This window comes from Lepisosteus oculatus, chromosome 4, assembly GCF_040954835.1.
Source record: "Lepisosteus oculatus isolate fLepOcu1 chromosome 4, fLepOcu1.hap2, whole genome shotgun sequence".
NCBI lineage: Eukaryota > Metazoa > Chordata > Actinopteri > Semionotiformes > Lepisosteidae > Lepisosteus > Lepisosteus oculatus.
In genome coordinates this window covers 51628870-51656537 of record NC_090699.1, presented here as the reverse complement: position 1 = coordinate 51656537, position 27668 = coordinate 51628870, and the positions used below count along the sequence as shown (strand labels likewise).

General features: G+C 33.9%; 1 protein-coding gene across 3 annotated transcripts in view; it reads left to right on the top strand.

Annotated features, from left to right (window-relative positions):
• Positions 1-27668, top strand: part of cntn3b (contactin 3b) — a 77877-nt gene that overhangs the window by 32614 nt on the left and 17595 nt on the right. For all 3 annotated transcript variants that reach the window (XR_011189477.1, XM_069189363.1, XM_015347296.2), the window contains exons 5-14: positions 1412-1507; positions 5792-5995; positions 6477-6579; positions 9127-9311; positions 11484-11620; positions 12133-12262; positions 15918-16068; positions 18114-18244; positions 20057-20232; positions 23312-23429. Coding sequence is in view for 2 of the 3 variants with exons in the window: in XM_069189363.1 (XP_069045464.1) it covers positions 1412-1507; positions 5792-5995; positions 6477-6579; positions 9127-9311; positions 11484-11620; positions 12133-12262; positions 15918-16068; positions 18114-18244; positions 20057-20232; positions 23312-23429 (1431 nt within the window). In the remaining variant the exon portion in view is untranslated. The remainder of the gene's footprint in view (positions 1-1411; positions 1508-5791; positions 5996-6476; positions 6580-9126; positions 9312-11483; positions 11621-12132; positions 12263-15917; positions 16069-18113; positions 18245-20056; positions 20233-23311; positions 23430-27668) is intronic.

Sequence of the window (27668 nt, the reverse complement as noted above, 5' to 3'; positions counted from 1 at the left end):
TAATATACTGTATTATATAACCATGTGCAACTACTGTGTAAGTATACATGGAAGAAATGTTCTTGCTGATGCATTATTTTGGATTTTGATGAGGCTTCAATCCTGTCTCAGATGTTTTGTTTCATTTGAAACCACGAATACACATAGATGGAATATGTTTAATCTCTGTTTTAAGGATTCATAAGAAACATGAAATTAAATGCAATACATTGTGTAAGGCTTGCAAGGTATCCTTCATAGTGATATGAACATACCTATAGTTGATTTTTCTTTTCACACCTGAAATGTGTTAACTAATGTTTCAAGTTAAAAGCATGCAATACAATATGCATGAGTTACTGTATATTTTTCGGCACTTAGTGCACACACAATTTGTTGTGGATGCCTTTGTTTATGTCTTTGCATGTGGTCTGACAAGGATTGTTCTTCCGAAACTTTTTAAAGCTTTAGGAATACCTTGCAAGAGTGATGCTGAGTCACCTGTCACCTACGTTTCGCAAAACAAATGATATCTCTACTTACTTACAGATTTCTTGTACAAATACTCTGTGTCTGCATTGGTAACTTCCTAGGGAATCAATGTTCAGTGACTTACTTGCAGTCTTTGCAGTCTTAGCCATGGCCAATTCCAAATGGAACAGAAAGAGTTTTAAAAGCTTAGGACTTTAAGAATGAGCATTTTAGGTAATAGAAAAATATTTCAATGAGGTAAAAGACTGAGAAGTGTTAAGCCTTGCAAGTTAAAGCATTAAAGATTTGCCAAAGTCAATTTTGAACAGAAAACACATGAAAAGGGGAAAAACAAAAATGGTATTCCTGATTGTATACTATATAAGTATACAGTAAATATTGCATACAATGTTAGGGAGTAAAAATAGGATTACTGCAGTTATTGTAGTGTGATTACAGTACAATTTTAAACAACTTGTAAGTAAAACTATTGATTTAATTAATTGATTTAATGAATACATATTTTGAAAATGTTATATTTCTGCTACTGTTTAACTATATTATCAAATAGTTTGAGATGTCTTCACATAAAAGGAAATGTACAAAAAATTTAATAAATAAATAATGTTTTAATGTAACCCACAGCTTCACTGGAATAAATATGCTTATAGATTTAACACACTCTGGTTCTCACTTTGAGAATTGTATCTAGCTGTCATGAGTTAAATCATTTAACTCATAATAATTATAATTGAACCACATCATTTGTAATTTATTCAAAAATTCAAGATTTATTTAAAAAATCTGGAAGCAACATCAGGGACTGAATGGTAGGTGAATGTAAATCCGAGAATAAATTGTTTTAACCACAGTCAAAATTAATTAATGTTTTACTTTTTAATGAATTGTGTTCCATTCCATGCATTAAAATGTTTGTTTCATTTTTAATTCTTCTGTGCAGTCATCGATAATTTCAAAACTCAGTCAAGAAGTACAGTGTCTGTTCGAGAAGGACAAGGAGTTGTGCTGCTGTGTGGACCTCCAATGCATTCTGGCGGTAAAACTGCTTTTTCTTATCTTTGAATTAAATAAGAGGAAAGTGGATGAAATCTGGAAATAGTTATCTTAGTGACCAAGCAGTGCTGAAACTGCACCAGAGAAATAGAAAATATGTTGTTAAAACATTGGTATCAATGAACAGGCACTCTTATGGTGCTTTCTTCTGTCCTAAGAATGCCAGACAATACAGAAGACATAAACGAGAAACTTAAAAAAAGCTACTTAATCACCAGAATTGTGCAAGCAAGGATGGCTGTATTTCAACATTTTATTATACACTTCAGTTGAAGTGATTCAGTGGAAATAATTCTAAAAAAAATATTTAATGCCATGGTTGATTCTGAAAGAATCAAGCAACGGTTGTCTGTTTTGCAATGTAGCTGGAATTGTGTCAAATACCCAATAATTGTGCTTGATTTTGATTTATACCAAAATCAGTATCCAAGCAAATAAAATGTCTTTTCTTAAATGGGAATCCTGACCTAAATGGAAGGAAATATAAATTGAGGAGATAGTGTGTTCAGCTTAGATTGGATAATAAATTGAAAATGTATCCTGAGCTAATTTATTACAGGCAAATGGGGACCTACTTAATTAGTTCAGCATATGGTTTTTAAAATAAAGGACTTGATGAATACTTCAAAAATTGTTGTGCATTTTTCTGTCTTCTGTAAAGAAGAATTTTAGAATGTTTGCTAGTGCTGTATTACATTTTGCTTTAGTGTATTAAGCAGGTGATCATTGTCATGTTATACATATCTAATTTTAAGTGTATGCAAACAGTTGTTCAACAGTTGATTGCTATGATGTCTACAGTACAAATTCCTACTTGTGCATCAATATCAAGACATCCGGTCATTGTGAACTGTACTAACTATACTAAGTGTATACTAAAAGGAATTAAAAACATACTGCTATTGGGTCAGATATACATTTGTTTCATTTTTAATATCTGGATATTAAAATTAATATCTAGGTATCTTGGTTGCATTTTTAATGTCTTAGTACTGTATATATTACCCTCATTCTGTCAAAAATTTTTGTTTTTAATTTGGTTAAAGAACTTCTTTAATTTTATGGCCTTGGGATATTATGCATCTTGAAGTGTGATATGCAACCTATGAGTTATAATAAAGATCACTTATATAATACAATAGTACTTTTGTATTATATTTTAGTTGTTTGACTTTTTTTTCAGTAGAATAGCTCAATCAAAATATAGTTTCAGGGTTCTTCTATATAATCTCAATTAAAAAGTGTTAGTGCTGTTTACCTCATACAGTATATGGACCTTCAAATGCAAAACACATCCAATAATAAAATGAGAATGCTATAAGGCATTATGATGACATTTACTGCATTGTTTCTCAGATATCTAAAAGTCATAGAATGTGAAAAGTTATCGCAAAGCAGCTCCTTTACATTACAGTAATGTGCTACTAATTACACAAAATAATTGTAATAATAATTTATTAATTAATAATTAATAAGAAAATAGTGCTTGGTATAACATTAGCTGGAGGTAGCTCTGAAGTTATACATGGTAGAATCAGTATTCTTTGTTAAGTATTAAGTCGATCTAAAAAAATATTGCATTGTTTGAATAAATTCATGTCCCTTCATTGTTTAAATCTGATGCTGATCAAGGATAAGATATGTCTTTATCATGCTGTATTCTCACATGGACACGCAATGCGACAGCCGCCTACTGATAAACTGAAACTGAAACAGTTTGCTAGCTTTTTGAGTCAGTATTTTTCTCCGGATTCATCAGACGATTCCACCCTCTTGTACTTGGGAATTGTTGAAGCATGAAAGCACTTCATGCAGTAGATTTGAAGTTCTTCAGATTGTTTCACCATTATAGACATACGAGCATCCCTGGAGTTTTTTATGTTTGTTTGAATGGTGATGGATTCCTTTTTCTCAAATGTGAGGACTGTAAGTCATTCAAAAAAAAATTCAAATGGCATTTGATCTACAATTAATAGAAATGTTCTTCTTTCCACTAAAATATTTTTTTGTTTGTTCACAGACATTCTTCTGTAGCTAAAATAGAATGGGCTATGTGTTACATATTTCTAGGAAAGACTCCTTTGCTAGAAGAAATCATTTTAAAAATGAATTACTGTTCTTTTAACAGTATCCAATTGTTGAAGCAAATTTTAAACAGCTTGTCAGTCATCAAACATAATTGTTTAGTTAATAATGGGCATTTTACACATAAAACAACATGAATCACAAATTATACAAATTGTTAGCACCCACATGTTGATAATAATACATAATATCTTTACAGTTCAAGAGCTGTAATTTAGTTAAAGTATAGCCTTCTTTTTTTATTCTGTACACCTCACTTGTAAAAACTAGATAGCTTTGCCTATACAGTAAATGAAAAAAAAAGTTTTGACACAGAATGCAATGAACAACTGTTGTGTCTGTGAAATTTGCGATGATGGACAATATGACAGAGACATTGTTGATATCTCTGTAAACCAATTATAAAGAATCCTGTGTAAATAGTAGTTGTACTGTATAAAATACATTCAAGCAAAGACTGTACAGTGATTATCAAAGGTACTCACCCCTTCCAATGATGACTCATTTTGCTGAATTACAAATGATACATACACATTTTATTAAAGTGAAATTAAAAAAAGTCTTAAAAAGCATATTTGAAAACAAAAAGTAAAATTAATAATGTTAAACATTATAATAGTGTCATTTTGTAATGCACTGTGTGTTAATATGTTGTGTCCGTCTGTTAATTGCCAAGTGTTTTTCCAAGCAACTGATGAAATACATAAATGCAGAGTATTTTATTTTGTTTAAAATATTTAGACATTCAGATAGAATAGCCACTAACCATGCATCTTCATAGCTTTGTATTTGGTTCCTGACTGATTAATGTTCTGTGTGGAGTGCCAATGTGCTTGTGTTCCCTGTGACGGACTGTCGTCCTGATTAGGATGTAGTCTTGTCTTGTTTCCAGGAAATTGACTGGCAGCTACAACATTTACCAAGAATAAGCAGATTCAGATTATAGATATATTAATATATGGATACCTAAGCCAGGTTCTTTGCATTTTGTTATTTCAATTTATTGTAGATAGTTGAAGGATTTTTGTGATCCGTTTAATAGCAATTGAATATTTTATGCATGCAAAGGTTAAAATAGTTTAGAACAGGAATGCAGTGCAGTTCATTTTAAGTCTAAAATTGTTCTTATTCTGGTTTAATGTGATCTTCATTTTGGTCATTTTTAAATGGTCTTTCTTTGTTTTGCCCTGCAGACAGCTCAGAAAAAAAGACAGTACAGAATGTTCCCATACATGCCGCTATGAACATATTTATTATTCCTTTGTTCTTGCCAGCGTAGTAGCTTTTTATTTCTTTTTTTTTATATTGTCACTTTTTCAGTTTTGTGAGTTCTGTCTTATAACAGTGTACCTCTAGATCAGTGTGCTGGAATACAACCTAGTTAGTCAGAGTGAATTAGTTTAAGCATCATTGCTCTGGCGGCTGAAATGAAGTCTTGGCCAAGGTTATGCAGTATGCATTTTGGGGATAAGAGTGAGTGACAGGCTTTGCATGCACCTTTTAGCTTCCAACAAGGCTGTTTCTATTGCCTGAAGCTGCTCACATGAAGCTTCGTTTCTTCAGGATGTAAGCCGGATGACACAATATTGCATCAAAGCAATGAAGCCCCCCCTTTAGTTCAGTCTTTGCAGGAGGGAGAGAGGCATGTATCTAAGCATTATGAAAAATCACTGAGCATGCTGGGACATTTGAAAAGGCATGTGGAACAAAATGCTAGGACTGAGCTTTTCACTTGCTTTAATTCTTTTGTTTTTTTGTCTATTCTGATGTGCTTTATTTAATTAATAAATACAGAAGATAGTATAAATCAAGGTATGTTGAGAATTATGTATTTCACATAAATGGAGCTATCCCTGAGAAATGATGAAGAGCAAAATACTTTTCTAGGCATCTTCAGCCTTGTTGGAGCTTATAAAATCTATCTATTGATGTTCTGAAATGAATACTGAAGTGTAAGAAATTACTCAGTAGAATGTCTCAAATGACAGCGTTGTGAAAGATTATATATATAGCCTAGCTGTCACACACCTAACGAATACATGTACATCACAAGAATCGGTTTTAGTCTTCTATCTTCAGTCTATCTCAGTTGAGGCAAAAACTAGCCATTATAAATTTATAACCTTTTTTAATGTTTTGAACACTAACAAACTTTAACAAATCTTTTTTTTAATCACACTAGAACTTACGTATGCATGGATCTTCAATGAATATCCTTACTTTGTCCAGCAAGACAATCGACGTTTTGTGTCTCAAGAAACAGGAAATCTGTACATTGCCAAAGTGGAGCCCTCGGACGTAGGCAACTATACCTGTGCTGTGATCAACAGCATAACAAAGGGCAAAGTTCTGAGTTCACCCACTCCTTTAGTCCTGAGGAATGATGGTAAGTTTTGATAAAGAGATAGATCCTATAAAAATAAAAATGTTACACATGTATGCCCTTGTGCATTTACATATTCCCATTAGGTTGGTGATATAGCTCCTTTCCTTAGTTTACAGATTTTGTTCCCTCAAAGCTCTATCATCCTACTTTTGGTTTACACTGTACAAGTCTAGCAGTCTCACATTGCTCACAAACATTGCCTATGGTGTTGATTAAATATTTACTGTCAGTCTGAAAAAGAAAGAGGCCAGAACTCCACATGAGAAGAACCTGAACTTCCAACATCTACCTAACTTGAAATGTGTATTATAAATTATTTGTTTTGAGGATGTTTTTTTTTGCTTTGAACCAGTTTGAATCAGTGACTTCAAGTAAACTATACAGAGAACGTGTTTCTTGTACATACATTTTGAGGCATAAACTGTACAAGTCATACAATATTGATTACAAATACAATTTACTTATCGTCTCTCTGTTACAGGGGCAATGGGTGAATATGAACCAAAAATAGAAGTACATTTTGCTGAGACTGTTCCTGCTGCTAAAGGATCAGTTGTTAAACTTGAGTGCTTTGCTTTGGGAAAGTAAGTTGGATTGATTATAACATGGCTCCAAGCTGTTATATCATGCTCAGTTACTCTACCTTGTACTTTTTTCTCATTAGTTAAATCATTGTCTTAATTTGTGCTTTTGGGATCATGTACAGTATACAGTATGTACATGTTTGGGATCATCGACAGTTACTATGCATTTGAGAGTGTAAGATGAGTGTAAGATTACTGTTTTACTGTACACGACAAAAAAAAAGAATATATTTGTCTAGAGTACTACTAGATTGATTTAAAAATAAAATCTAATATCAACATTAAATATGTAAATATACAGATTATTAAGTGTTTATTTGTTTGATTTAATACTTTACTCAGACTGTACTGTACATCCTGTGAAATCTGTGAATAAAATGCAGCAAATGTGGAAGACAAAATAGCAGGTCTTGAAATACATTTCAGAGAATCATGCTGCTCCCATTCTCACTAAAACACACCATCTATATTCTGGTTTATTGAACCGAGTGGCATCACAGTGCGGAGAGTGAGCAGACATGCCCGGTAATTTTGTAAAAGTAAAAGTTATTTAGAGTGTATATAATTTGGTGCAGACATAATTAGGGACATGGTTATAACTAGTTAAACTAAGATATTACATTAGGGTTCAAAGATAAATCAGGGCATATTGACAAAATAATAACCCTATTAAGCCGGATCAAAAGACTTTTCCTGTACTTAGAGCCTTATTTTCCAAAGTTGGTAAGGGCTTTACTAATGAGTGAGGACATCAAAGTTAATATTTCACATCAAAATGTGCACAGCCATACAGAATTCTCTTGTATGAAAAAGAAATGTACATTTAAATGTAGTTTGTCTTGAAAGACAGTTATTATTAAGCATTAATTGAAGAACTTCAATTACTATAGAATTTGTTCAAAGAGGTTTTACTCATCAATAAGTCCTCAGTGGGTGGAAAACCTAAGCGAGAGATGAGGCTGATTGTGTACAACTAAAGTTATATAGTAGTGAAGGAAGAAAGACCAACTAGTATGAGTATGAAATTAATCAATTTAAGAAATTACAGAAAATTATATATATTTGTTAGATTTTTAACATATTTGTAAGTGTTTTCCACTATGCTAAACTCACAGCACTTCATTATGAAAAATGAAGACTCTTAGTATTCTAATTAGAACTGTGATGCCTACAACTGCTACTTCATGTTTCTTTCTTCGGATTAAGAAGGTGTCAATTTAACGCAGTGATAAATGTTTCATGAATACAGTCCATTAAATCTAAACAACACATCAGTTTTTACTATTTATATAAAAGGACAAGAGTTTAATCTTTGTTGGTTTCGACTAAAAGATATATTTAAAAGAAGATATGTACATTTTACAGTAATGTACGTACAATGCATCTGGTATGTTGTAGGTTTTAAAGAGGGTGTGTACAGTATGTTACAATGAATTCATTGTTTTACCTGCAGTGCTAGCAATCTTGTTTTATGAAAAATCCAACCATATGTATTATTACAATATTCATCTTTTGTGCTGTATATTTATAAACTCTTATTATTTTACTTTGCTTGTGAATGGTGGAAAGGAGGGTCAGTATCATTAAATAATAATGATAAAATAATCAAAGAAAAGTGGAATGTAAGGCATTCAATACAGCTGGCTCACAAGAACAAGATACATGTACATTCTTACACAGTTCTCGTACAAACTCACTGGTGTCAGCAGTGTTGAGTTATTTTGAAAAATTCCCCTGGTTCTCTACTTAATGAATTTTTTAACACTCGGTAGCACATAGCAGGTTGTTAAATGTGATAAATCTTCAAAACGATGAATTTCAGACACAAATAACTCAGTCATACACATGATTGAGCTTCTAAGAGAAATTGGTTGGATTTTAAACATAAGCAAACACTTCTTGAATTAACAAGATTGATATAAATGCTATTCAGTAGTTGGCCTTTAAGTGGCCTGTTGTTGAGTGGAACCCATGTTTGACTATGGGGAGAAGAGTAACTGTTAGTTAAGTGGCAAATTGAAGTGCGGTTATTGTTATTGTGGGTGAGCTTTACTTGTGGAGAGTGCACAATGTTCAGAAGAACAAGAGTGACAGTGGTGATTTCTTTTGTAATGCACCTAGATGTGTCTTACTGTATATGCTAACTAGATTTGTTTGCAATGTTCCCATAATAAACAGCAAATAGTGTGAGACGTAATGGTGCTTGGGTTTGTTTGAGCAATGCCATAGCACTAGTCAAACAATAAAGAAAATAAAGTAACAAATAAATGTTAAAAGTTTTAATGAGCATTAAAAGCGGCTTGCATTGCTGCCCACCTTTCATAACATTTCAGGATATCAGCTTGCAGTGCTTTCTGATGCTTTTTTTCAGTTTAGACTGATTCATTATTACACAGTAGATACTGTAGGAGAAGATGGGGGTGGGGAGGTTATTAATTTTTCCTTCTCTTTGCTAAAATAAAATAAAAAAACATGCTAATACTTTTTTTTCTCATTAAACATATTGAATAATTTTAAAACCATCTTGTATTGTTTTTCAAATTGTAGCCCAGTTCCTGAAATATCCTGGAGGAGGACTAATGGAGTTCCATTTCCAAGCAAAGTCAAAATGAAGAAATCTAATGCAGTCCTTGAGATTCCAAATTTTCAACAAGAAGATGCAGGGTCTTATGAATGTATTGTGGAGAATACAAGAGGCAAAAATGCTGCAAAAGGGCGTCTCTCTTTTCATGGTATGTGCAGTACAATGATCTTTTCTTTGAAAATTCTGGCTTTGCCCTGAAATAAGAATGGAGATCATGTGTGGAGAAAAGTTCAGATCATCATATTAAAAAATGCTGGTTTTCATAGGCTAGTTTTCAGAATGCACAGGTGTGTGGCCGTCAATGCTATTGCCTTAGAGCTCAATGAATATTTTGTTCAGTGTTAAACTGGAGTACGTTGTGGAGTTGGGCTTGTGGGTTTTCTCCAGATGCCCTAGTTCCAAAGATGTAGTGGCTAGGTTATTGGAGTCATTGTGTGTGACCAATGGAAAGGCAACTCTTTCATACAGCTGGTTGAAAAACAGACAAGATAAAATAGTTTTAATTTCTATGGATTTAGGATATGTTTACACAGAAATTACTGGTAATGTGCTCCATCCAGGTTATCCAGACCTGTGTTGCATCATATGTGTCTAGGATAGGATATGGGTTGCTGTGACCATTAAAAGGCTTATACTGTATTAGTTCAAGTACGTACTGTACTGTACAAGTAAAGGTTTATTCCATGGTGAGACCCAAAGAAGACTCAACAGCCGAAACATTGTGTTTTTTTTGTTCTCTTTTCAGCATGGAATAAACCTTTATTTACGTGTTCCTTATACTGTATTAGTTTCTGATACTGAATAGCAATTTGTTTTATCGTTCATACTGTACCTGATTGAAAGTGATGCAATATGCAATAATATTTGTTTTAAATGAGCTTGCACAGTTAGAAAGATAGGAAAGTATAATTACTGATATTTTTTTTGTGTGAAAAAAAGTGTAATTGATACAAAATTTGGGAATAGGCCAGCAAATGAGTGTCAAATATATTTTATTTCATTGCAACAATAATTATTTTTTTCTCTCCAGATCCACTCTGAATTTGTAGCCTTTCTTGTGCCTTCTACAGCCACAATGGTCAAAAAATAAAGCTTATTAAATTAACGTTGACAAGATGTTAACATGAAGAGCATTGTGCATGTTAAGAAGTGACAATAGCACTAAATTATTTCCTGTGAAAGCTTTTGAAATGAAGCTTTATTGCCCTGAAAGTTAAAAGGGGGGCAGTAGTGATTTATTGTGTGTTTAGTTGTAAAACAGATTTTGATTATAATTAAAGGCTGGTGAAGCATCTCTGTGCTAATTCCTGCATGGAAAACTAGGCTATTTGCCTCTGGGTCCTAGATAAGCCTAACTTTGAACTTTTTAAAATGTTCAACTGTTTCATGCATCAAACAAATATATTGTGAAATAACAATGTCTGAAGCTAACACTGGAGCCAGTGACATACAGTATAAACAAAATAAATAAGAAAATATGCAGTTTCATTTGTAAAGGTAATCTTCCACAATAATTTTGAATATCAATTTCCAAAACCCCGGTAAAAATGTAATTTAGTTCTTAAAGGGTTTATCATAACTACTGTGCTACTTAGTCCATTACCTACCAGTGGGTTAAATTACCTTTTAATTGTTTTTGTTCTACCTACAATTAAAGTAAGAAAGACATTCAGTTTGTTTTCTTTATCTTATTGTTTGTTGCAAATTGATCCAAGAATCCCATCGGTCTGGTTTCTTGAAGAAGATCTTAGTAAATAAGCAGTCAGAGCATTGGAGATTTGTTTCATAAACCCATCCACAAATATTGTTCAATATTTATTTCAGTGTCCTTGATCTGAACGCATGGGATTTATTCTGCATCTTTTTTTTTCATTTTTGAACTAAATATAATTCTGTCACTTTATGATGCCAGTACTATGTGGAATGTTACATGATTGTTTGCAGAATGTCAAATTGTTCTAAATATTTTGGGAAATTAACTTTTCTATTCACAAAATGTCTGCGTGTGAATTCAGTCTACAAAAGTTTAATTAGTTTTCAAAAAGCATTTTCCATACATTGAACAGATTCTTACGTGTTCACAGCATGCATAACTATATTTTCAGATTGTTCAAATCTGCATGTCCTTTTTTTGCATTGAGAAACATAGGATAGTTGAATAAAAGCACACGGTCATACATTTAAAATATTTAAACAGTAATTTTAATCTCAGAATCACATTTAACCATCACCACTCACAACAAATGTACAATAGTTTAACACTCACTTTAATATGGAATGAAATGCTTACTTTCTTCTTAAACTTTCTATTTATTTATAGCTAAGCCCCACTGGATACAAACAATAAGAGATACATCCATGTCAATCGAGGACAGTCTGTCTTGGGATTGTAAGGCCAATGGAAAACCAAGGCCTTCCTACAGCTGGTTGAAAAATGGACAGACATTACTGGTGGAGGTAAATCACTTCAAATAGAAAATTCTGCCATTCTCCATAATGTCTGCACTGTTTTTTGTAAGACTGTTAAGGTCTGTGGATCCAGATGGTATTTACAGCAGACGTTTCAGAATCCAGAGAAGTAACATGACTGTAACAGGCTTGCAAGGGGCTAAAATTTGTATTACCGATTTAAAAAAAAAGTGTTTGCTTAATATTAATTCCTTACTCTGATGTTCTTTACTTTGAACTCCAGTTGGTAGTGAAATAAATACAATTCTCTCTAATTGTTATGCAAGTGATTGTCTCTGAACATTATTCTGTGTTGCATCTCAAGTTCAGGATTTGACTTTCTCTATTTAAACACTGCATGTCTCTTACCTACCTTGTTCTCCCACTTTAATTTCAGTAAAAAAAACACAATTGAAAATTGAGTTTTAACTGATATTTTTAATACAAATGTGATTCAGAGTGTAAAAGTAAAACCCTGATACAGCACTACACACAAGAACTAATCTGTTTTTCATTAACAGGATAGAATACAAATTGAAAATGGAGCACTTACAATAGCATCCCTAAATATGTCAGATTCTGGGATGTATCAATGTGTTGCAGAAAACAAACATGGTATTATATATTCTAGTGCTGAACTAATGGTATCAGGTAAGATTGCTTTTCATTTTTATTGTAATACAATATGTCTGTTTATCTTTTCATCTTATGTGAAACCTATATACATGCTTGCAGAAGGAAAAAAAACAACACTGTACTTTATCACTAATTATTCTTGGTCAAAGATCACACAAAGATTTAAAAACATATATGACCAAATAGAACTATAGTACCAAAAATACAGAAGGATCGTTTAGACAACATTGTTACAAGGAATGTAAGCAATTTAAATATACAACAAGATAGAACAGATTCTATGAAGACTATAATTCCCAAACCTACTACTTCCTCTATTTCCTATCTCCCTCTTCTCCTTTATACCCTTGCTGACTCAGACCTTGCTCTAGACCAATTAACCTAACACATGTATTCTAGACGTACTCACTGTTTCTATGTTGCTTCCGCTAATCTCCTTCTCTGTATTTTCTCTGTACGTCTGCATGTAACACCTCTCTACTCTTGGATGTTTTCCCTCTGTGTTTAAACAGGCCTGCATTATACCTTTCTTTAAAAAACATACTCTTGGTCCACCATCCCTTCAGAACTATTACCCTGTTACCCTCTTTCCCTTTCTTTCTAAAGCCCTAGAGTGGGTGTTGCACTGACAGCTCCCAACTTACTGTACCTTTTGATTCTTAAACTGCAGTTAAGCCAGATCTGCAGTCTGTATTTCACTTAACACACTTGATTGAAACTGTTCTCTTATGTTACTTCTCTTCACAATATGTATTGCTTCCCTCTCCTCTTTCTTAATCTCTCTTGATCTCTCTGCTACCAATGACCCTGCAGATCTGGCCATTCTCCTGTCAGCACTTGCTGACCAAGGAATTTCTGACATGAATTATGACCCATTTCTCTTCTCTCATTGATTGTACATACCAGGTCTGCTGGTGAGGCTTGTTCCCTTTTCTGTACTCTCCCTCCACTGGAGTTTTATCCTGTGTTCCCTGCTGTTTGCTTTCTACACTCACTATCTGTGTCCTCTAATCTCTTCCAGTTGGTTATCATTTTATACTGGTGATCCTCAAATTTAGTTTAATTTCCTTCCACTGATACGCATGTCTCCTCCCATATGTCTGCCTCACAACCATCTCCTTGTGGACTGCACTACCATCTTAAAGTATCACATCAAACTAAACTTCATTGTATCCCTTCACCATCTTCTTGGTCCATCTCTTTTTTATGATTCCAATACTACTCTATCCCCTTCCTCATCTGCAAAGAACCCCAGTGTCACTCTTGACCCCTCCCTCTCCTGCACACATTTCTTCCCTGGCACACTCCTGTCACTTCCTGAGCATCATTCACAGAATCCACCCCCTCCTTGCCAACTAGTCTATGCAATGTCTGGCCCAGCCCCTGGTAATCTCCCACCAAAACTATTGTGATTTCTTCTTGGCTGTTCTCCCTGTCAATGCAATCCACCCACTCTAACTCTTGCAGAATGTGCTGCTCGCCTTGTCTTTTCTTTTTCTCACTTCTCTCAAGAGGCTCCATCAATCCAGCCCCTGCACTTGCTCTGTATTATTCAGGTGCAAAACCCTGATTCTTGGCTACCATAGTCTCAACCACCCTACTCCTTCCTACCTTATCTATCCCTACATCTCCTTTCATCTTCACTGCTCCTCCTATTCCTCCAGACTTTCTTTACCTCATCTCTGTTGAATCTATCTGCACCTTCTAAGGAGTTCTGAGGCTGTTAAAGACCTACAGTCATACAACTCAAATAGTTTTGGGACAGAACTTAAAGAGGTTGCTTTATGTGTTGCAGAGTAACTATGGCTATACTGTACAGTTTATAGACTCTATCAGGAGTACATACAAGAAGTCAAAGATGAGGACTTTTTTTTCTGACTATATATGTTTTCCTACATGTGTTACAATGACCACAGCCCATTTGCACCTAATATATTTATTACGCTCAGTGTCATAACTGATTGATTGGTTCGTGGTGGCCATGCTTCTACATACAGCAAATTGTGTTGAACAAGTTAGATGAAGATCTTTACCTATTTTACATATTTTATTACAATTGACAATGGCGTTTTAGAGAAGATATTGCTTGAATTTGTTTTTGCAAATCCAACATGGAGCCCAAACCATTTGGTCTATCACCTTGTCCTGACCACGTGTGAAGTCTTGAACATGAGGTAACATTATTCACCATGTTTCAGGTCTGTGCTGTGAAACTGAATTGAATTGAATTATTGCATATGGAAGCCACACAATGTGTCTGGTCAGTTTCATTCCCACATTCATTGTACGGACATAGGATTTGGGACTACCTCATGTTATATGAGCCTATTACTCATTTCATGAGCCAAATTACTCAAACCTTCAATTTGATTGGCTCGTGGCAACCGTTGTTTTTATATCCTTTCATTAACAAACTTGATAGACAGCTTCATAGACAACAGGATCTACTTTAAGGTCTGCTTCATTTGGCAGATTCAAAGGAGAAGTCATTCAAGTTTCTTCACAAATCCAAGATGGTGACCAAACCACAAGACCAATCAATTTGTGATTAATTAGATTATACCACAACATAGCATAACATGGCCCAAAAAGTGTCTGATCTCTAAGATATTCAGTTTAAGAGAATAATAGATTTGAAAAGTATTTACAATTTGCACAATATTCCAATATGGTGACCAAAACAGGCAACCTGTCAGCATAACTTTGCTAATCTCTCACAGGTTATTGCATTCCACAATACCATTAATATTTGGATTAGTATGTTTTAGATAATTAAGGTGGAAAAAATAAAAACTAATCCAAAAAGTTTGGTTTAATGTTCCAGTACAGGTTTTCTATAATAAACATTTGGAGTACATATATATATATTTTTGTATATTTAAATGTACAAAGTTTTTTTGAACCTTCAGGAAATAGAAAGTATTAATCTTAATTAATTATTATACAATAGGCTCTTATTTTTCATAAATCAATTTACAGAACACCATTTGTTCTTTCCACTGACCCTCTGCCAATTTTGTCCTAATGTACTTTTTTAGCCACCATTTGGTGATTTTTCTCGAACTTTCAAAACAAAATATTCAAAATCATAAAATCTCATCTTAGTTTTACATACGCAATAAAGACATAAATTAATGTTTAAATCCAGCAGTATAGCTGTGAACAATTAAAAAAATCATCAAGAAAATATCTAAATCAATCTTATTTTGATGAACAATCATCACTTTGAGCTGCACATTCTTCCAAAAAATGTTTAACAATCCATCACAAAAAGTGTATTAAGTGTTACTTTGGCTTTTTTGATATTCCCTTTGCAAAAACACTACTTTCTAACTATAAATCCTGAAGTAGAAGCCCTTGGTTATGAAAAAGAAATTGGTTCACAGTAAATACAGTAGCACTTGTATGAATTAATTCTGAAGTGGATGAGTAGCATAAGAGTCAGATTTAAAAAATGTTGAATTAGAGAAAATGTTAGTGATAAATGATGAATTAGTTATATTCAGGTGGTATACCCATTCACTGATATGTCAGAACTCTGAATCAGATCCTTATTTTCCATGAATTGTATTGCATACTTCAGTGAAAACAATGTTATTCTGGGGCCTTGTTATTCTGTGATGGCTGTGATTGGCTTATTTGTTATTGGTTTTCATTCTGTTTTCTCCAGCTTCTGCTCCTGATTTTTCAAAGAACCCACTAAAGGCCTTGCTTAAAGCTCGCTCAGGCAGTGAAGTGATTTTAGAGTGCAGGCCCCAAGCTTCTCCCAAAGCAATTAGCTTGTGGAAGAAGGGGAATGAGATTCTTCACAGAAATGAAAGGTAATTTATAATTTTGATGATCAATAGTGTGCAGTTTCGCCTGCATTTATGGAAAACTTGACCCTGTTGCTTCAAAATGGGGGAGAGGAAACAAATGGACAGATTTAGGGGAGAGAGAAAAATAATGTTAACCATCATCTTCATGAATTATATATCCTGCCATTAAGTGCTGGATCTAAAGCTACATTTGAAATACCATAGGTTGTAACATACTAAATCAGAAAACCCATTGGGACCTCAGCAGTTTTTCAACTTCTGTCATTTAGAAGCATAAATGATGATCAATTCAAATGGTTTATAGTGGAATCCCTGTTGTCAACACTGAGAGACTAAGAATTGCATTTTTGTCAGAAGTGGGAGATGGGGGCTGTAACAAGAATAATAATGTTGTAAATATGAAAGGCCTGGTTCTATAATTGCTAGTGGGGCTGAATGAAAACAAAATGGGAAAGGACATGCACCTAGTGCTGTCTTGGATTTCAGTGTGGCTGCCATTAAATAGAAGTTGAAAAGGACATTTAAGAAAATCCATGTGCATTTTTTTAGTCAAATTCAAGCCTCTCTTTGTATAAAAGGTGCTCTTAAGGTTATATAAGTTATTTTATGCTCCCTTCAGAGCCTGTGCAAATTGTTTAAACATGCTTTTATCCATAGCAAGCACAAAAATACAGTTTTCTGTTCATTTTGTTTTCATTTTTTCTAGTTTTCAGACAAATACTGTCAAAGCATGTACAATAATTGCCGATTTCTTAGGGGATAGTATTTATTTATAAAAAAAAAATCCCCAAGGGGCCAATTCGCTCAAGCTCTCTAACAGTTGAAATCTTATGTGTTCATTTTGTTTCCCTAATCCTTGGCTGTCAAGTTAGAAGGATTTTTGTAGAGACGTAAGTCTAGATAAAGTGTTCCAATGGTAAGCTGATAAAATATTGCACTATAATGTATACTGAATATAAACTTAATGCTTAACATTGAATGTTCAAGAACAGTTAACATTTTCCATAGCTTTAAGCATGAACCATGAATGTATAGATCTGTATAAAAACTGTATTATAATATTATGGTTTTTCAGAAGAAACATTATAAAGAATCTGAGAATATCTTTTTCTAGCTTTTAATTTAATTTCATTCACTTAAGAAGAGGATTAAAAAGTGACAAATATATCATGTACTTATTTTTCATTGAAGGTTAAGGATACAGTTTAAAAACCTGAGTTTTCTTTTTGTTTTTGTTTTTTAGTCGAAAATAATGTTTCCAAATTTTCATTGTACTGTATTTGCATTTTGTATAATGCAGTGCTGGGTTAAATAAATTTACAGCAAAATAATATAAGAACAATATGGCAATACAAACCCTGCCTCAAAAACATCTGAATTGCACCTGCTCTCACTTGCCCTTGGTTTAAATTCAGGAGGCTAATTTTAATTGCATCTTTTACTTGATAAGAACTAGGGATGATTCTGTTTTCTCTGATTTAAAAGACAACTGCAGATATGATTATCAGTCTTATTCATCGATTGGTGTCATGCTTTCTTTGGAGGCAGCTTATCAAAGACTGCATTAATCTATGGCATTTAACTTTGTTATTATGTAGGTGCATCATGCAGTGGGTGACACTGTCTCATTGGCTCACTTCTAGTGACAAAATTGCGTGCCTTGATGTCTCTAAGGTTTTGAAGTCTAGGGGAACCTTTTAAATTTTGAATTAGGTTTTGAGAAAAGAAATAAAGGTGTCTTAACTGATCAGATTGGGAAAAAAGGGTATTTCTACATGGAATCCAGTATTCAGTGGAATATTCAAGATCTCTGGGTTCACAGAATCTGTGTGCTGTATTTGATTTTTTTAAAATTTTAAACCATGTGTTACTAAACGTAATAAATTCTTAAATCCCAGTTGTTTTTAACACTCAAATTGTCATCTTTTATGACAACTGTTATACATACAATATATTAACAATATGAGCTTTATTTGTTTTAAATATATTCACTTTAACTGTTAGACCCAAAGCTGAAAATAATTTATGACATCAGATTTAATTTTCAGTAGGGTCACTCTTCTTCAAGATGGAACCCTTAAAATAGTAAATGTCACAAAGGCTGATGGAGGAAGCTATACCTGTGTGGCAAGAAATCAGTTCGGAATTGCAAGCACAACAGGAAGATTACTCATAACAGGTAAACAGGATAATTCTGAAAATGTGTTTGTTCCAAGATATGCAGATACAGTATATTGTACATGCACCGTTACAAAACAGTGCATAACTCTGCAGTGTCATGAAAGAAGTAGTAGCTGTAGTATGCCTTATCTCTGAAACTATTAAAACATAATATGCAGTATTAACATTTCTTCTGTAGCTGCGTTTTTCACATGTTCTTAGGTTTTTCCACATACTGTATACATTGCCTTTCAACAATAAAAGTGCATTGTATGCTTCATAAGAGTGTCCCTTCCTATCCTAGTTAGAATCTGGGCCTCAATAAGTACTGAATTGTCTCAGGCAATGCTGTGCAGATGCTATTGACTGAGCATCAAGTAGAATCAATGCTGAAAAGTGTTGCTACTGTAATTACTGCTGGGAGTGGACAGACCCACTGTTTGGGTATTATCTGTAATTCTGGTAGAGCTCAACATACAGTAATTGTGTTGCCCGGTTATTAGACATATCAGATTCATTTTAGTATTTTTTTCTCCGTGACTCAATTGTTATGAAAGAACTTGAACTTTGTACTTTTGTATTCCGAAACAATAGAGATATGTAGAGTAATTTAAAGCCTGTAGTACAGCTTATTTCTCCAATTCGAGATGTCAATGAAGAATTCTTGATGATTCATAGCTTATTCCTGATATTTCTTTTTATACTGCTTCTGGGTGCTTGCCAGTTGTTTCCTACCACTTTTCCAATATGTACATTTAACAATTTATTTCTTTAAATCTTTAGATCTGAAAAGTGTTTGCAATGATTTGATGTTGGTAGCTTTAATGGCTTGGCCTGTTTTCTTGTAACTGGTTATGTAAATCAATACTTGTGAGGTTTCACGAGTCTGTTTTATGTTGTACACTTTATAACCTACATAGAGTATGTGTACCAAAAGCTCTGTTACTCAAGGGACACAATGTATCTAATCCTTAAGAATACCATAGGATGTTTTCTTACAGATCTTGATGTACTGTAATGCAGCTTCACACTATCAATGATACTAATACAGTTGTGTCATTTAATTGTTTATTAACTGTGCTGTACTTGCCATAGTTACTTGTTTACTACACAAAAATGCTGCCTTATTATATTTTATTGAGAGAGATTTGTATTTCTGTTCATATTGCTGTAGGTCCAACTTATGTGTTCTGGTTAAAAACTGTAATTAGTTCACATTTACTCAATTTATATAAGAGTACAGAGCAAATGCTCTAGAAAATACACATCCGCTGAAAATGTTAAAGTGTAATAAAAAACCAAATTAAAAAGTAGGTGTTTTATGGACATGCATATCCACAGTGGACTCTCCTACTTCACACAAAAACTTATACATCACCATCTGAAAACCTTTTTAATCTAATGTAGCTTTAATTAACTTGACCTTTCTCTCCAAGGATTCCTATACTCTGCTGCCATCAATTTCCGAAAGCATTTATTACTGCCAGTGCATTATTTAATGTTCTCATATAATTTATCCATGGCTGTTCTTAAGATAAGCTGGCAAATACAGCTGTAAACCAATTACCACACACATATCTCACCATTTACTTAGGTGTAGTTGTTATTTTAGAAAAAAAACATTAAGAGTTTCAAAACAAAATATAAAGTAATACTTATAAACATCATTTGTTTACTTGCTGAGACTGTTCCAGTATAAAAACTAATACTTTATTTATTATTTTTATACTATGATTGTATGATTATGACTACGACTATGACTATGATTAGAAGCATAAATATTGCTGACTTGTTTAGTAACTTATTTACACTTTTGTTGTTGTTTTCAAAGACCCTACAAGGATAATCCAAGGACCAACAAACATGGAAATAATAGTTGGGGAAAGCATTGTTATACCATGCCAGATTTCTTACGATCCAGCATTGGATGTATCATTTTCCTGGTCTTTCAATGGGCAGCTCATAGATTTTGACAAGGATGGAGATCATTTTGAAAAAGTGGGTGGGGTAAGTCAATTAATTGTTACACCATAATACACATACAGTACATGCCCAGGAAGTCATTTTGTGTGTTTTCTAACAACCCCATTATTAAATGAAGTTGGTATGCTTTTAAGAACAGTTTCATACACGTACAAATGAGGCACGAGGAATAGAAAAAATATGTTGTATTAACATTACTGGGATCCACCTGAGGGTGTCATCCATCGTAAGCATACTGTAAATGGTGGCCACATCAAGGCTATGCAGCACACACTGGTACTGTATGTCCTGTCTTCCCTCATTGTCTCATTTGAGTGTTTAATTAATTTCATTGCTCCACCATGCACATTCCGATAAGCACATAAACACTTAAAGATCATGCTTTGAACGGAAAATAAAAAAACAGCATTTTAATAGACCAGTTAATTTTAAAAGCACCTCTTATTTTATTTTGTTTTATAATAACAAGGCTTTGTTGTGACTTTGCTTTTTTCTAAAAGCAATGGTTCACTTTATTAGTGTACTGTAAAATGTTTTTATTGCATATCATAATTTAATTAATAATTGGATTTTATTTCTTTATATGTTGTTTCTACCTCAACGTAACTCATGAAAATGAATGCACACTTATTTTTAATGCAAATATAAATTATAATCTTACCATTATTTCAATCAATCAATTTAGAAACACTCTGAAATTTTAATACCAATGACTATTATTCAGAGAGAAAGATGCGTATCTTTTTTTTTTTCAAAAGAACAGGATATTAATATTAAAAGAACAGCACTATCTAAACATCTTGTGCTCCAAAATAATTTGGAAATGACTCAGACAGCATTGACATAGAGAAAAGTCATGACATATGCTTACATTGTTAATTAGAAATCTATAAGCCTTCATAAATTAGATTGGTCTACTCTTCATGGAAAATGTTATTAATTCAAGAGATGCCAGAGTCGGCAGATCATACCAGGTTACTACAATACAGGCTAAATGTGTGTGCAAGTTCAGTACTAAACTAAGGAGGTGCACATAAGGAAAATTGGCATACTGTACCAACAGTTTATTGAGAAGATCAAGAATGATATTTTAAAGTTAGCTGAACTAATTAGTACATTATGTTTCTGGAAAGGATAATTAAAAATCTAGTTTTTCTTCTGAAAGTGTCTATTGAATAAGATGGAGGTCCTGAAAAATTGAAAATATTTCGAACATCAAAAAAGAAAAATAAGTAAAATATTTTATCATTGCTTAATCATTTGAAATTCAAAATGGGAACAAAATGGAACACCTTGTACAATAATCATAACATAAATACATTTCTTTAATATATTCATAACAACCAAATATGATATTTATATGCACATATAATTAAAACCAATTCTCCCATAGATTCAACGCTCCAGATATAGCAGTTTCCTTCATCAGCATTTATCAATAAATGGTAAAATAGAACATATCAATATCTGAGTGCATCTATACTTAATATTTGATTATATGTTTGAAGATACAGTACCGAAAAGGTTTTGAAATGACTGTGCTGTTTTGTGTAGTGGAGTAAGGTCATTTGGAAAATGCACAAGACACTTGGGGTCGTAACACTTATATATAAGGAAAAGAATTAACCTTTAATTTACCATTTGCTTCCTGCCAGTCACATGGAAAGAGAGGCATGAAGGCCCATTTTTTCCCTTTCTAATAGAAGGTAGCCTCAAGCAGTATTAATATTGCTTTACTTTATCACTGCTTTACAGTCAACATTACAGATCCCCAGATGCTCTTTTGAAAAGGCAAGGTTGCTAACTCCAGGGTCATGGCCCAAACCCATATAGGTTAATAAAATCTGGCCTGCCTAAATTCTTTCCAACCTGATTACTTCTTGGATAAACCGTTGTTGGACCCATTCTTCTTCTGGGCAATTCTTGGCATGCGTTGCTGTGTGATATAATGCCATAGAATAATTATTTTGCATTTCCCAAGAGCTGGCTCCACTTCAGTATAAAATTGTTGGCTTGGCTGTGGCAGCATTGTGAAGTACTGTACTTACTGTAGGGATGCATACAGTATACATAGGAAAAGGCTTTAACTTCATGTTAAGTTACATTTTTAATGTACATACAGTATTGTGTCTTTTCATAGGGAAAGCAAACAAGATACATATTTTTCATTGATAGATAATTCATAATTCTTTTGAACTCTCATGATTTGTCCTTGGTGCCCTTTTAGCTAGAACGTTTTGTCCTCTCCTGGAAATTCTTTATCCCTGACTAAATTTACTTGTATTTTAGAAATGCAAATTAGAAAAAAAATATTTACACAGGTTTATTCTTTAATAGTGTCTCCAAAGAGAAAAACATATTTATAAATTCAGTCCAGGAGCTGATGTGTGTAAGATATTATTACGCTGTGTGTTTGACCATTTTCTTCTTACTTGCTTATATAATTAAGATTTAATTAGCATCATCCTTCCAATTAAATATTGTGTATTTTCTTTCCTTGGTACTTGTACACTGTACCCTTCTTCTTGGCTATATAATACTTGCAAAGCCTCCAGGCTGGGCCAATGTGAATATTTGTTTAAGTCTGGCATTTTACAGAGCACAGCAGACATTTATATTAGTTTTCCAGGCATCTGAGGATTATAAAGCTTTCTTCATCTTATTCACCTCCCCTGAAGGTTGCATCACTAAACGTTTTGGGAGTGTTCCAATTTACCAAATTTGCATTTTCCACAGCTATATTAAGAGATTTTTTAGGGTGTTTTTTATCATTGATTTTGCTCAAAATATGCACAGTGAATTTTTTTCCATTATTGACCACTTTTTACATCCAATGTTCTCTATCTTTGTTTTGCATAAAATTGAAGTTAAAATATACTGTATAAAACATACAGTATGAATATTTAAACACTGGAACAGCAGTTTACCATTAATTATATTTCAATACTGCAAATTAGTCTGTTGTAATTCTGTTCAAAATCTAATTTATATTTTTCTGCTTTTTTGTTGTATTTTATGTAAGTACAAATTTGGCATATATATATATATTCATGGTTATCAATTTTGTATAAGCTTTTTGAACATGTGTTAATTTGCCTTTCAGAGTATAGCAGGAGATCTGATGATCCGAAACATCCAATTGAATCATGCTGGAAAATATGTCTGTCTTGTAAATACAGATGTAGAAAGTTTGTCATCTGCAGCCGTACTAATTGTAAAAGGTAAGTGACTGGACTGCAAAAGTATCCAGGCAAACAGAATGGTTAATCTAGATAAAATAACAGTTCAAATTAACCGATTCACTGATATAAAAATACTGATAAAAACAGACTGGAAAATATAAAGATAACATCCTTCACGGTGATGGGATGAAGGTAAAAGCTTGGCGGGTTGTGCCAATGTTTTGCCTTCAAGCCTTTAAAGTATTTTTTTTAACTGTCAAGCAGGCATATTGCATTACTGTTTATCCAAATCAATCTGAGTTAGGTTTAAATATTTAAAATTGAAGGGGAGGAGAAAAGTGCATTTCCCATTGCCTATTGATCATGAGATAACTGACATGGATGTTTATGTGGAGCCCTAAATGGATCCAAAATAATTTGTATGATCACTAAAGAAGAAAACAGGGATGCATTTCTTTCTGGCTTTAATTTTAATTTTGACTGGGAACTTGATGATTACTTCATAGTTCCATAGGTTTTCTTGTTTGGTTTAACATGGTTTTCCCTTGAATTCTATCATGTACAGAAGTGCCACACTTTCTTTTTACAATTTCATCAATTCACTCTAAGCAATAGGAGCAAATTATAATTTATGATTATAATGAATTGATGCAGAAATTGCAATTCAGATTGTGTGTTCATTAGGTACATGGTAACAAGACAACCTTATCAAACCTGCTTATCAAAGCTAGCTAATACGTTTAAGAATGATGAATACCTTTCAATTAAACTTAGTCAAGCTAAATAGATACAGCAGGTGCTAAGCTAGTATTTAAACTGTTGAGAGGCACGTAGATATTAGAAAGATCAAACTATACTGTAAAGTTTCTTGGTTTAAAATCAAATAAAAGAGTTTAATTTATCAGGAGGCCACAGAAAACCAGATATTCAGTAATGAGAGGAACAATGAATTCGGCAATTCATTTTGAAAGTTATTAGCAGATCCACATTTTATTGTGAAAAGCATACTGAAAGCTAAAGAGTAAAAATGCAGTTGTTTTTTCTGCCTTTTAATAATTTCAGTTTCAAACTGACAATACATGAATGCATTGTAAAAGCAAATAAATTATCTCACTCCAAAGCACAACAGTGACATATTCAGCTCTATTCTGTTCATTGTGCTCTATATGCTACTCTGATGTTTTAATATGCATTTAGAATACATTTGGAATCCCAGGAGTTGAGCTGAATCATACTGTGAATTATATTAAACAATTGTTTTCCAGTTCTGGTCCTGAAGTACCTGTGTGCTTCATTTTTTTCTTCTGCCTCAGCTTTTGATTAATTTAGCTTATTGAACTTTTAATTGAACTATTTGCTTCTATAAATCAGCCCTTTTAGACCATGCATAATAAAAAAAGGTTGGGATTTAGCAATAACCCTGTCTCAGAAGCTGTGTTCACAAACCTTTTCATTGTTGATTACTTGATGTTGGAATTTAGACAATGGTACATCACTAAGAATGCTTATGATGTGAATGTTTGGCTCAGTGGCACTACCTCCTGAACATAATTAATGTATAATGAATTAACAAAATCATTATTAGTTTTTAGAAATTATAGGAAAGCAACAACTTACATGTTTGAAATAGAATTTCTTTTTAATATTTCCTGAAATTAATTTGCAAAAAAATAATTACTGTTATAACAAAGACATAACTGCAGAAAATAGACGAAAACCAAACAGTTGGTTCAATTCAGTGTTCAATAACCTTAATTAATCAAGTACTCAACTGGAACAAAAACCAGAAGGCTCAGGGGTACTTCAGGACTAGGACTGAGAAACACTGCATTAAAGGATTCTTAATTATAGCATTAACAGAGGATTCACACAGCTGGAACACTCCTAGAAGGCTCCTGGTGCAGGAAGAAAAAAAATAAAGACATTGGAAACAACAAAGTGCATTGTCATTAATCACTTACATAAGACATTGCCTTATAAAATTTGTATCTGTCATATGGTATACTGTATGAGTAAAATATGTTTATTTGTGAATCAGTGAATCTGCAAAATATTGTAACAGGTAAATTAATAATAATGTATAATGTATGTTCTGTAAATGAATACATAGATGTGTGCATTTATGAGCTTCTTGAAAATTAAGCAAGGACATGCATACAGAAGATTAAATTGATAAATTATAGCTACTATTGCCTAACATAAGATTAGTGGTGAACCTGAAGGCAGTCTCTAGACTGAAGCTCAGGATCTAAATGGTATTCATGTTTTAATAAAACATTGTGTGGAACTCTGAACAGGTGGGAAAAGAACTTCAGTTATAAGTACTATAATATTATTAGCACCATATTTCAACCCTATCTCAGTGGTTGACTGATTGTGGGAGGCTGAAGACCTGGCAGCTGTGGACAATTGTAGAAGACATGCCATGCCTGACCAAACACAGCAACCTTTGGACGGTAATTGTAGCAAGCAAGATGCATGAGCTATCATGTTGCCCTGGTGCAGCAGATTGGGCAAGATCAGCCACAGAGCAGGAGCAGGATTACAAGAAGGAAAGCTACCTGATGGCAAGAGCATTGTCTCCTGCCTACAAAGCAGCAGCAAGGAGCAGATTGATCAAATGAGGAAATAACAGTGTTACTGGATGGTCCTGCTGAGTGGAATGGCCTGCACATAAGCATTGTTGCAACACAGCTGTTAATTTCATTAACACTGTCTCCACCATCATCATTTTTCAATCTGGAAACTCAGTTTGCAGTTTAAAGGGCTGAAGATGCTGGGAAGAGACAGAAGTGACAGGACAATACAGTCCATGATACAACTGCAAGTGTTGGAGGCCCAGGCTGGGACACATGCCATCAATCATGAGTTCTGATTGGCACATGTGGAGGACCCACGCTTTCCTAGGCCTGGATCTCCAGGAGCCAATTTGTACTTAGGAGCTTGCATTTTTCCAACAAGATGGGAGACAAGGCCAGTCCTAAATCTACAGTATATTTCCAGGGCCATCAGAAGAACTTTGTTTGGAAGAAAAGTAAATCGTTCTTTTTTCAGATAGCAGAGGAAGACAGACAGCTGAATAGAGATACAGGTCGATGATTATGTCAGAGATACCATTGCCACTAACAGCGCTGTTCTTGATGTGTCAAGATAGACCCTCAAAAACTTTTTTTGAGCAATAAAAAAATGTGCTTTAAGCATTAACAGTTGAAGTACTATGCTGATCTCCTGGCTATGGCCATTGAGCAGTAGCATAGTTTAGAAAGGGACAAAAATCCCTCTGGAAAAAAAAGTGACAATAGCAGTCTGTCACCCTCCCATGAGCAGCACAGGAAGAAGGTGTTCTCCAGGCCCACAACAAGGCCTCTGTCTTGACCTGCTCCGCCAGCAGCTCTGTGAGAGTGCTGCTGCATGAAAGATGTTGCCTCCAGTGAAGCAGACGACCCTGCTTGTCAGCTGGGACTGAGGACTGCTTCCACTCAGAGCACTGCAGAGCAAAAAGGATGCAGGAGGCATTGGCCTTCTAAGGGAAACTATATGTTAATACCAGTCAGGGGTTTGGAATACTGTAGAAGCAGTAAGAAATGGCTATAGAGGATTTGTGGCAGCAGTGTTGGGAGGGGCTGTTGGTGCCAGAGAAAACACAGCTGAAAGACTGTGAGAGTTTCAGCACATTTTAATACTCTTGATAAGGACTTTACCTGTGCCAATCTAGTACAGCATCAAATTAACACTTCTCAGTAAACAAGTGGCAAATGGATGGCTGAGTTTTAAGAGAGGCTCTGGTTATTTAGCTCAGGAATGGACTTTTAGTTTCTGTGTGGACTTGAGTTAAAAAAAACTTCACCTGTAATGATTTATATTTATTCCTTGAGATCAATGAGGTGCTGGGCTACATCTCTGGTTTACAGTGGTTTATTTCTCTTCAATCTAAGAAATAGGTATTGGTAGATAAAACAAATGATAGAAGTGGCCCGAAGAATGGTTGCTCACAGGGGAGGGAACTGCACAATTTCAAGCCATTTTGTTATTGTGTTGTGCCCCAAGCTTCTTTTGGGCCTTGGCCTCTCTAACTGTCTTAGTTTATGCTGTCTACCTTGGTGGCCTACCAGCAAATTTTGATGAGGCATTGAAGAACATGTATCCCATGTTTGTCTGACTAAAGGCAGTAGGACTTCCAGAAATGTTACTTCCTCTGACAGAAGACCAAGAAATTGAGGAATGTACAGTAGCTTAGCTAGAAGGGGAAGCCCATAACCTACAAAAAGTAATAAAAAC